The following is a 12,322-nucleotide window of genomic DNA, read 5'->3' on the forward strand; positions in this document are numbered from 1 at the left end:
ACCCCACACCCCAACTCCCTGCCCTGAGCCCCCACCACACCCCTCCTGCCCTCCCTGGGGGCAGGAAGGGGGCAGAGTTGGGGTGGGGATTTCAGGGAAGGGGTTGGAATGGGGGCAGGGCCTCATGGAAGGGGTGGAGTGGGGGCGGGGCCAAAGGTGGCGGGGGGGTGGGGGGAGGTGGCAGTAATGCGGCCCTCGGCCAATGTACTAGTCCTCATGTGGCCTTTGTGGTCATTTGAGTTTGATACCCCTGCACTAGACTAAGCTTTAAGAGACCAGGGTTCTATTCTCTGGTCTGTCACTACCCAGCTGTGTGACTTTGAGCCAGTTCTTTCACCTCCATTTCCTCTCCCACTCTTTGTCTTGTTTATTTAAATGGCCTCCTCTGCGAAGAGCTTACAGTGTTTAGGATATTTAACCCAGTACCAAGCCCAAAAATGGCACCCTGCTTTTAGGGGGTGCATAATGCTAATGTATTACAAATAATAGGGTTACCATATTAAACAAATAAAAAAAGAGGACCCTCCACGGGCCCTGGCCCCGCCCATTTCCCACCCCAGTCCCACCCCAACTCCGCCCCTTCCCTGCCCCCTCCTCCCTCCCACTCCCAGCCACGCAAAAAGGGCTGCCCAAGCCCTACCGGCTTCACGGTTTGCCGGGCAGCCCCCAGACCCTGCGCCCCCGGCCGGCGCTTCCCCAGCGCAGCTAGAGCCCAGGAGGGGAAGCGCCCAGCCGGGGGCGCAGGGTCTGGAGGCAGCCCGGCAAACCGTGAAGCCGGTAGCACTTGGGCTTCGGGCAGCCCCTATACCTGCGGACCCTGCGCCCCCAGCCGGGCACTTCCCCTCCCGGGCTCCGGTGGCGCAGGGTCCGGAGGCATGGGGGCTGCCCGAAGCCCGTAGCGCGCGGCTCTTAAACAGAGCCGAAGAGTCAGGGGAGGAGCAGAGCCGCCGCGGGAGGGTAAGTGCCCGGCCGGCATTTTCCCGGACATGTTTGGCCTTTTGGCAATTCCCCCCGGACGGGGGTTTGATTGCCGAAAAGCTGGACATGTCCGGGAAAAACCGGACGTATGGTAACCCTACAAATAATAAATACGTTTGGCTTATTGTCCATCTGCTTTGCTATAGTCACCCCCTACATCCTACTGCTACCTTTCTGCCAAGCTTTCACAAAAGCAGGGCTGTAGGTCAGATAAAACAGGTGGAGAGCTGCTTACTTACAGTTGCACTGACATTTCCAAAGTCATTCATTAGTCAGTGCCCCAGCTCGTTTGCTATGCTAATGCAGGTGCCCTCTAGAGTGGCTGTTTCTGGTTGTTGAGCTATGACGCTGCATTTGTCCTAAAGCTTCCCCACTTCCTCCCTCCCACCCAAGCCCGAGGGCTGGAAAGTTACTGGGGGAACAACGTGACTGGAAAGCTAAATCGACCGCCGGTGGATCGATCTCAGAGCGTCGATCCCTGCCGTAGCGTAGACCTGCCCTAAGAGAGCTGAGGGGGCGGAGCCAACGGCCGAGCCCCAGCCGCTCGCTGAGTGGCCAGAAATGCTGAATGGGGCGGAGCCTCCCCCCTCCGCGAGGAGCCTCAGCAGCGGCCATCTTGGTACGTAGGGCTCCTTCGGCTGTGGGCGGGGCAACCAGTGAGGGATTCGGGAGCCTGATGGGTGTGGCCCCGGGTCGCTGAGGGCAAAGGGGAGACCGCGAACGGGGGGGGCCGCGAGGCGAGTTCACTCCCCACCCCCGTAGTTCCGACTCGCCGAGCGGTGCTGGGTCTCGGCGAGCCGCCGCGAGGCGGAGCCGAACTAGCACCATGAGCGCCGAAGCCGCTGACCGGGAAGCGGCCACTTCCAGCCGGCCTTGCACCCCGCCGCAGACCTCCTGGTTCGAGTTCCTGCTGGAGGAGGCGCTGCTGGAGACGCACCTGAAGAAGCCCTGCCCTGGTTAGTACCGGCAGGGCGGGGGTTGCTCAGTGTCTCACACGAAGCGACGGGGGCGGCCGTTGGGCTCGCGCGGGAGCTGAGCTGTGGCGGGCCCGCCCCCGTCTCGCTACGAGGGACCAGCGGCGCGTGGGAGCGAGCAGCGGCTCCTGCCCAGCTGTGCCGCGCCGCCTAGAAAAGGCGATGGGGTGACTGGCCCGGCCTCGGCGGGCTTCGCTCTGCAGGGCTGATGGTCTGGCGTCATTTTGAACCACTAGATAAGATTTATATGTTAAGGAGCCAGAAATCAATAGGTAGTGAGTTTAAAACAAACATAAGGAAGTGTTTCCCACAATGCATAGTCCACCCGTGGAACTTGTTGCCAGAGGATCTTGTGAAGGCGAAAGCTATAACTCGGTTCAAAAAAGAATTGGCTACGTTCATGGATAGGTCCATGAATGGCATGCTCTGGGTGTCCCTAGCCTCTGACTGCCAGAACCTGGGACTTGACAACAGGAGATGGATCACTTGATAATTGCCCTGTTCTGTTCATGCCCTTTAAAGCACCAGGCACTGGCCACAGTCAGAAGAGAGGATACTGGGCTACGTGGACCATTGGTCTGACCCAGTATGGCCGTTCTTATGTTCTGTTGCTCCTATGAGTGCATCCAGTCTCCACCATTTCTTGTCTTCCTTTTTACAGCCTGCCTCATTCTCTCAAGCCTGTCTATCCCTTCATCTCAGTGTGAAAGTGCACAAACTAACCAAAGCAAGTGCATTTGTAACCTTTGTCTTCCCATCCCTTCCTATATTGTCTGATGTCTCATTTTGTCTGTATTTACACTGTAAGTATTAGACACAGTCCCTGCTACTAGTTTAGTTTTGTAAAGTGCCATACATGATCAAGGTATTGAACAAATGATAAATAACGTTAAAGTACTGCAAGAAGCCTGCTTGTTACAAGGCATGTTTAGGAAGAGACAACTTGTTGATCCTAGATCAATTTTGGGATGACTGCCAGCAAGGCTTTCAGGATATAGGATTGCCTATACAGTTGAATCACAATAGATGGCAGTCTTATGGCCCAGTGGTTGCTATGAGCTCAGCTGCAGGAGGCAAAAAGACATAAAATACTTCCAGAGGTAGTAGGGTTACCATACGTCCTCTTTTTCCCGGACATGTCCGGCTTTTCGGCACTCAAACCCCTGTCCGGGGGGAATTGCCAAAAAGCCGAACATGTCCGGGAAAATGCCGGCCAGGCACTTCCCCTCCCGTGGCGGCTCTGCTCCTCCCCTGACTCTTCGGCTCTGTTTAAGAGCCGAGCGCTACGGGCTTCGGGCAGCCCCCATGCCTCCGGACCCTGCGCCGCCGGAGCCCGGGAGGGGAAGTGCCCGGCCAGCGGCTGGGGTCCGGAGGCAAGGGGGCTGCCTGAAGCCGGTAGCGCTCGGGCAGCCCGGCTCTTAAACAGAGCCGAAGAGTCAGGGGAGGAGCAGAGCCTCCGGCCGCGGTGGCTCTGCTCCTCCCCGACTCTTCGGCTCTGTTTAAGAGCCGAGCGCTACCGGCTTCGGGCAGCCCCCTTGCCTCCGGACCCTGCGCCGCCGGAGCCCGGGAGGGGAAGTGCCCGGCTGGGGGCGCAGGGTCCGGAGGCAACGGGGCTGCCCGAAGCCCAAGCGCTACTGGCTTCACGGTTTGCCGGGCAGCCTCCAGACCCTGTGCCCCCGGCTGGGCGCTTCCCCTCCCGGGCTCCAGCTGCGCTGGGGAAGTGCCGGCCGGGGGCTCAGGGTCTGGGGGCTGCCCGGCAAACCGTGAAGCCGGTAGCGCTCGGGCAGCCCTTTCAGCGTGGCTGGGAGTGGGAGGGAGGAGGGGGCGGAGTTAGGGTGGGGAAGGGGCGGAGTTGGGACGGGGCTGGGGGGGGTGGGGAAATGGGGGGGGCCCGGGCCCGTGGAGGGTCCTCTTTTTTATTTGTTAGATATGGTAACCCTAAGAGGTAGCAATTGACATCATACTGAAGACTAGCTGCATATGCTGTATAGGTGGAAAATAGAAGTTTTGGACACTGTTTATGTTTATATTTGCTAAAACCTGAAAAAATGTATTCATGTTCTTTTGTTACTTATTAAAATATTGCTGCTCTGAAGACATCACCATAATATGCTCACACACACAAAATCATATTTTTCATTTTCACATTTTAAAGCCTTCCATAGCACTGTCTCTGTTTACATCTTGTTGGTCACCTGCTGCTACACTTCTATTCAGGCTCTGTTTTCTGCTCATTACTTTCCTCCATGCTTCTTTTATTTGTCTTTCTCAAGCACTTACATACAGTATGTAACATACTTTACTTTTCTTACATGAGGAATATCTTTCATGAGCCCACATGCTGTGCTATTTGTCTCTGTCAGATTCCTCCTTAAAGCTCACCTTTTCCTACAGCAGGGGTTGGCAACCTTTGGCACACGGCCTGTCAGGGAAATCTGCTGGTGGGCCAGGATGGTTTGTGTACCTGCAGCCTCCGCAGGTTCGGCCGATCGCAACTCCCACTGGCCGCGGTTTGCCGTTCCAGGCCAATGGGGGCTGCAGGAAGTGGCAGCCAGCACATCCCTTGGTCCGTGCTGCTTCCCAGAGCCTCCATTGGCCTAGAACGGCGAACCACGACCAGTGGGAGCTGCGATCAGCAGAACCAGACGCAGGTAAACAAATCGTCCCGGCCCACCAGCGGATTTCCCTGACAGGCTGCGTGCCAAAGGTTGCCGATCCCGGTACTACAGTCTCTCAGATGACCCATGTAGTGAAAATGGTGGTAAGAAAAATTCATATTGCTAACCTTAGCCTACCTACCACATAACCACCTTTTATGCAGTCCTATCTCTCCCCTGCCTTTCTGTCCACCCCCTTGCCTGATGGTATTTCTCTAGCAATATGTTTGTCATTCACTACTTAGGGACAGATCTTGCAAATGTTACAGGATGTAATGCTTACTGCCAATGACTACAATAGGATTACTCATAATAAGAAGGGTCTGTGTCATATAGTAAATATTTTAAGGAGCAAGACCTTTGCAGTCCACATGAGTTAGTCATTATGTCTGCAAATATCTATTTAAAGAAGTATGCGCATCTGTGGTGTTATATGCATTTACTAAATAATATTAACATATAATTGAGCATAACTGAGAAAATAAATCTTCAATGCAAACTGACTTGCGGTAATGAAAAAGGTTTTAAAAGAATAACCAAAACTGCTGTTCTAAAATGTATTACCCAATGTTCTAACACCTAAAGCTATGTCTACACAGCCCACCTTACAATGGTGGGGCTGTGCTGCTGCAGCCGTGCCGTTGTAAGGTGTGCTCTGTGGTCACTCTTTATCGCCAGGAGAGCTCTCTACAAAATAAAACCACCTCCAATGAGGAGCAGTAGCTTGATCGATGGGAGCGCAGTTCCTGCCAACAAAGCGCTGTCCACACCTGCTCTCTTCGTCACTAAAACATTTGTCATTCAGGAGGATGTTTTTTACACCCCTCAGCAACTAAAGTTGTAGCAACGAAAGTGCCAATGTAGACAACATAAATTAGAAGGTTTTTTATTTATTTTTTATTTTTTTGTTTAATGTGTCATTTAACGATACTTCATTTCACAATTTTCCTTTTTGTTTGTTCCTTTCACACAGCAATAGGACAAGCATTTTTTTTGTAAACAAAAAAATTAATTGTAAAACCACAAAAATTGTCAGAGGGATTTAGGCAGGTTTGTACCTGAAATTTCTTTTAACTCAAAATCTTGTTAGTTTCAAGAAATTAAGTTGCATGCCCTTCTAAATATATTGTGCTAGCATAGCCTGGTCTGTTTAGAATCAGGACTTCTGAGATACTGTTAATAACCATGAAAATTTTACCTCATTCAAATGAGAATCTGACTAAAATTACAAAGTGAAACTGTCATTTATTTGTATTCTTGTAGCACCAAAGGCCCTGACCATGACTAAAGTCCCATTATCTTCACAAAACATTAAATATGACAGGCCCAATCTACATTGTTAATTTAGATCTCATAGTATTAATCCACAATTTTTGATGTCTAAGTTAGCAGTGTTTGCCTGTATTTTGTAAAATACAGGAAAAGGTTAACAGTTCTAATTTTTGAATACTAAAAGCAGTCAAAGCTGTAGGAAAGATTAGTGATCAGTTCAATACTGCTTTCTCCTGACTTGAACTCTATAACACAGAATTAGGACTCTCAACCGATTTTAAGAAAAATTGAGATTAAAAAAAAGTTGTGATTAATCGCACTGTTAAACAATAATAGAATACCATTTATGTAAATATTTTTGCCAATATTTTTGGTTTGGTGTGTGTTGGGGGGCGGGGGAGTGTGTGTGAGAACCGCTGTCTCTCTAAGCAAAGAGTTCAGGAGCCTGAATTCTTTTTCAGCCAGCAGCTCTCACTCCTGAGCCATCCTCAACAGACAGGATGTCCCTCTACCCCTACCTGTGTACCTGGTCACTGTTGAGCTGGGGTCGGGGAGCAGGGGGAGCCTAACTTCAGCCTCCTTGCATCTCCTTTGCACAGCAGACAGATGGAAGGCTCCTTGTTCAGAGCAGCTTGGCCAGGGGTGGCTCCATTGGGGAAGGGGGAGAGGAGGCTGGAGCAGGGCGGCAGAAGGAAGGGCACCCCTGCCCTGACATGCAGCAGTACCCCCCTGAACATGGTGCCATGAGTAGTGGCCCCCCTCACCCAGCCAGTGTCTCCCTCCCCGCCTTGATGCTGGAGTCCCATCTCCAGAGGTGTGCGATTAACTCTCATTTTTTTAAAAAAGTGTTAATTGCAAAAAGGAAGTACTACTTCACACAACACACAGTCAACCTGTGGAACTTGTTGCCAGGAGATGTTGTGAAGGCCAAAATTATAATTGGTTCAAAAAAGAATTAGATAAATTCATGGGGGGATAGGTCCATTAGTAGCGATTAACCAAGATGCCCAGGGATGCAACTGCTTGCTCTTGGTGTCCATAAGTGTCTGACTACCAGAAGCAGGGACTGGACAACAGGGGGTGGATCACTTTATAATTGCCCTGTTCTGTTCATTCCCTTTAAAGCATTTGGTATTGGCCACTGTCAGAAAACAGGGTACTGGGCTAGATGGACCAGTGGTCTTAACCCAGTGTGGCCATTCTTATGTTCTTACATTGAGCCCTGCTGAAAATCAGGTTTTAATCTTTCTATTTGCCAGACTCTTTACTCTCAGCTAATAGTTGATGTGCTCAAGACACATTTAATGTTGGAATGCTTTCTCTTATGGTTGGTGGTAGTTGAAATTTAATAACAGTAGTGCACAACTGTGAAAATAAATACAAAGAATATTTGGATGCCATGATAAAATCATAATTTAACCTAAATTTAGTATATTAAGAATCTGGCTAAATTCAGTGTAAAAACTCATGATATTCTTTGAGGTTAGAATCTCTGTCAAGCAAAAAAGATGCTGGTATAAATGCAAGAACATTCTCTGCTCGATATTCATGGTTGTAATTTTATTTCAACATGACATGTTTTGCTTCTGTGCCTAAAAATGAAGTTAAAAATGTGTTTTCTCCTGTTTATAGATCCTCCACCTGTTCAGCTGATTGTCCAGTTTTTAGAGCAGGCTTCTAAGCCATCAGTGAATGAGCAGAACCAGGTCCAGCCTCCGCCTGATAACAAGAGAAACCGTATTTTAAAACTTCTTGCTCTTAAAGTTGCTGCACACTTAAAGTGGGATTTGGATGTACTAGAGAAAAGGTATTGCTTATACATTTCAGGTTGAAAATCTTAAACTACAATGTGGCCCAAGTTCTGTTTTTTAACAAGTTGGAAATGGATCCTATTCTGTATTCCAGCTGAGACATTTCAAAAGAAAGTTTGGTGTGGGGTCGGAGAAGGAATTTAACAGTTCAGTCAACTATAATAGTTCCATCTGTTTATAAATAGATAAAAAGACTCTTGATCAGGGGTTCTCAAATTGGAGGTCGGGACCCCTCAGGGGGTTGTGAGGTTATTACATGGGGGGTCATGAGCTGTCAACCTCCACCCCAAACCCAGCTTGCCTCCAGCATTTATAATGGTGTTAAATATATTAAAAAGTGTGTTTAATTTACTAGTGGGGGTCGCACTCAGAGGCTTGCTGTGTGAAAGGGGTCTCCAATAAAAAAGTTTGAGACCCACTGCTCTTGATGATGTAAGGAAGCCAGCCCATAAACAGGGATGTTGCAACTCCCACAAGTGAATTATTATTAGTAGTAGCAGTAATTGTAATTTTAAAAAGAGAGACAGCAAACCTTATAAGATGCTCACGTTCCTAACCTATGTAACTGTATGCTGTTATTGTTGTAACCTTTGTCCTTCTCCACCTTCTCACTGTTTATTACATTTGTTTAATGTTGGATTGTAAGCTTTACAAAGCTTATTTTAAAGCTTGGATGCCATAAAAATAACATTGGTTTCAAGTAGATTCACTAGAAAACTAAAAATTCACATAATTTCCTTGTCTTGTAGGAGTAATTGATTTTGATGAAGTGGTATAAAGAAAGCTTAATTTTCATGAAGACCTAAAGAAGCTTGCTATCTTTATAAGCATATTGGGCCATACGGCAGTCTTCAAACTAATTTTTATATAGGTGGGATGGGGTATTCATAAACAAGTTATTCTTTCTCACCAAACTCTGATGTTTGAATATTTATAAGTCATGCTTTCTTGTGTATTCCACATTTTCAGATAATGTGGTGTAAGGAGAAGAGCAGGGGCCCATGAGTTAGTGTCCTTGATTCTAAATTTCCAGCTTTGTTAATTTTTGTTACTCAGTTTCCTCATGTGTTGGGTATAGGATTTATTTGTACTGCTGGAGTGTTGTAAAGCTTAATTAACGTCTGTAAAAGTGCTATGAGGTTCTCCCCTATAAGTCTCTGCATTTATGTAGCACTTAAATCATGACCATAAAGATTATGATTAAGATACCAAAACCACAATAATATATGAGCTATAATACTATTACTGCAAAAATGTATTTTTAATTTAATTCTAAATATACTGTAGAAGTCAAGATGAACATAGGAAAGCATTGATTGTGCTTGACTTTCAAACTGGGTCTCCAATTTTGCAGGCACACCTTTGTATTTGTAATTAGTTCATGTGTTTTTTGCAGTCAGTTTATCAAGGGTTCAGATTCACAGCTACAAAAAATAGAGGCCAGTTTTGAAAATTGTCTCCTTAATGCAACACAACCTTGAGCTGATGCAGGACTTTATAGACTCACTTTGTCCCTCTAAACTGGTCCTGTCTTAATTTAAAATCTTTCCCTAATAGGGAGAAACTAAAATATGATCCCTCGTCCTGTTAACTGATTCATGAATAACTATGTGTGTGATTGTCCTAAGGCTTCATAATCAGGACCCATACCTTGGGATTTCAACTGCCTGTGCTAGGTTACACAGCTGCATTTAAAGAGATTTCAGTGGCATGCTGCAGGGGTTCTCAAACTGGGTCAGGACTCCAAAGTGGGTCATGACCCCATTTTAATGGGTCTCCAGGGCTGGCCTTAGACTTGCTGGGGCCTGATGCCGAAACCTAAACCCCACCGCCCCGGGGCAACGGAGCTCGGGGTGACTCAGGCTTCCATTTCCCATCCTGGGGTCATGTAGTAATTTTTGTTGTCAGAAAGGGGTTATGATGCAATGAACTTTGAGAACCGCTGTCATACTCTGATCCCAGTCTGCATTACAGCTTCATCCAGGGTGAATCATGAGTCTCATTTTTGCCAAGATAGACAAGATTCCTGGACCTCTCATATTAAAAGTAGATTAATTGGCATGACTTTCAATATTGTATAGCGTGACAACATATCGATCAGTCTGTTATTTGTTGACGACTAAAAAATCAATCAAGTATTTCAGAATCAGGTTGTAGTTACGAAATGTGCATGTAGAATTGGTTGCTTTGGGGCTGTCACGAATGTTACTGTGTATTATGTAGTAGTATTTTTCTGAAGTCTTAGGGTACATAAGCTAGTCATTTACTTTAACTTCAAATGCTTCTCTTACAGAGAAATCTGAATTAGTAACCATGGTATTTTCAGTTGCATAGCAGTGAACTTTAGAATCCTAGCATGGGGCTTTCCTGACTTTTCAGGGGAACTATATTGTTTTATCAGAGTAAGACCGTGATTGTACCAACTAATGCCCATCACCTGTGTTATATATGTTCAAACTTATAATGGTGTATGTGCCACTCTAGCCCCCGTCTTAAACCATTGTGTGCTAATGTGCACAACTGAATATGAGGCAAATAGAAGTAGCACATAGTTGCTTCTTGTTGTAGGGGTCCACTCCTACTCTCAATGAGAGTTTTGTCATTTACTTTGTGGGAGCAGGATCTGACACTGGTTTGGGAGGAAGAACTTATCAGTGTGTGGGAGTCACTGCTACAGAGGAGCAAATTACTCTTACTTTCCTGGGGAATTATGGATCAATTTAAGTAATATGCCCTGCACTGACTAGTTCTGTCTTATCTAAAGGTATTAGAAGTAGGACTTCTACGTGAAATGTACAGTCCTCTTTTTCTTGTTTTTTAGCTTGTCTGTTCCTGTACTGAATATGTTGCTGAATGAACTACTATGCATTAGCAAAGTTCCTCCAGGAACTAAACATGTAGATGTGGACCTATCCAGTTTACCTCCAACCACTGCAATGGCTATACTGCTCTACAATAGATGGTAAACTAACTCTCTCCTTTGAGCTATTTTCATAGGTCAAATACAGAAAGAAAAGTTAATTAATCCTATTTAAATTTAATATTGATTCTAAATTAGGCTGTTCAGAGAAGTGTTGAACTTCTGTCTTTAATGGGCGTTGGTGGGGGTGGGTGTACGTGCATGCACAAAAGTACACATGTTTTAGTTTGCTAACAGTTTAAATTTAATCTTTGTTTACTTATCTATATTTAGATAAGGTGTGCAAATTCAACATGAAATATAAATCTCAAACTAAATGTATAGCGTTGTTAATATTCTGCTCTTTTATACTTTTGAAGTCACCTGGATGAGTGCAACAAGTGGGTAGGTCTGAAGAGGCCTTAGAAAGAAAATATGCTGTCATGTAACAGAATATTGAACATAGATGTTTGTAGTATGTTGGCTACTGAATTATATGTCTTAATACTCTTATGCAGAGAATGTGTACAAGTTGTCAGGTTTTCTAAATTGAGGGGTATTTTTAGCATGCACTGTGCTCTGCATATCACATGTTAATGAGAATAACAAACTATTCTGTGCTTAAATTTTTTTTCACTTTTTTTCCCCCTATAGGGCCATTAGGACCATTGTCCAAAGTAGTTTTCCAGTAAAACAAGTGAAACCTGGTCCACCTCAGTTAAGTGTGTAAGTCAGCAAATGTTCTTCAGAATGTTATTGACCTCACATTTATTGAGCGTTGTATAGTTCAGAAGCTGAATTTTCAGTTTGACGATGGCACGTTAATAGCCTATAGAAGATTAAAATTATGAATTAGTGTACTCTTGAAAAACATATAAAATGAATGTATTCAGAATAAATCTTAAAAATATATTTGTTTGTTAAATATGTTCCAATTATATATGATCTGTGTAGCCTGACAGAGAACTTGGAAAATCATGGAGGAGAGGGGGGCAGGTGTTTTTCACTCTGACTAGTAGGCTTAGGCCTCAGTCTAGTCTGTGTTGGGTACATTTTTAAGTCTCTGGGTTTATTTATACCAGGCTGGTTAAATGAGTCAGGTCATATTGTTTCAGACTGAGAATCCACTGAGCTATTGGATTACTAATCTGCAAGAATAAAGCTTGTTTTCTTCATTAGCTCACAGGTTATTTCATTAGACATTTTGTATACTTAAATATAAATATAAAAATCCAATTTTTTTTTTTGAGCAAAATATGTTTTTTTTTAAAAACTGCCTCTTGGATTGACTTTTTTTACACTGTAAATCCCTGTAAATTGCATTGTCAAAATACTGTCAGCTTTATAGTCAGAAAGTCTGTTTATGAAAAGCAGTTATTTATTTTGTAAAACAGAGGATAGATGCTAACTTTAGAGGCGTAGCATACTTTGCCATGTATTAAGAAAAATCCTCATTATATGCATATATTAGATTTTTTTTTTAAACCTCCTATGTCTGTCTCTGAGACTAAACTGATTATTTAATGGGAAGATTCTCTATGGAGAAATCAGTTAAAATACCCAATCATTTTAAAATAACAATTCATCAGTTCCTGCAAAAGCATATTTATTAATTGTGAAGTGCAAAGGTACTGTAGGTGTTTAAGGGATTGGACTACATTTCTAGTTAACGTAGTTGTTGTTTTCTCCTATAATTAGGATTGTGACCTGCCATCTAAAAAATCTTTTTTT

The 12,322-nt window shown here is 45.0% G+C and overlaps 1 protein-coding gene across 6 annotated transcripts in view; it reads left to right on the plus strand.

The window, feature by feature from the left end:
• The first annotated feature begins 1,799 nt into the window (after positions 1-1,799).
• Positions 1,800-12,322, plus strand: part of INTS8 (integrator complex subunit 8) — a 68,545-nt gene continuing 58,022 nt past the window's right edge. For all 6 annotated transcript variants that reach the window (XR_006173167.2, XR_010598929.1, XM_042845103.2 and 3 more), the window contains exons 1-4: positions 1,800-1,934; positions 7,514-7,688; positions 10,514-10,654; positions 11,246-11,317. Coding sequence is in view for 4 of the 6 variants with exons in the window: in XM_042845103.2 (XP_042701037.2) it covers positions 1,805-1,934; positions 7,514-7,688; positions 10,514-10,654; positions 11,246-11,317 (518 nt within the window). In the remaining 2 variants the exon portion in view is untranslated. The remainder of the gene's footprint in view (positions 1,935-7,513; positions 7,689-10,513; positions 10,655-11,245; positions 11,318-12,322) is intronic.

Source organism: Chrysemys picta, chromosome 2 (genome assembly GCF_011386835.1).
Source record: "Chrysemys picta bellii isolate R12L10 chromosome 2, ASM1138683v2, whole genome shotgun sequence".
Classification (NCBI taxonomy): domain Eukaryota; kingdom Metazoa; phylum Chordata; order Testudines; family Emydidae; genus Chrysemys; species Chrysemys picta.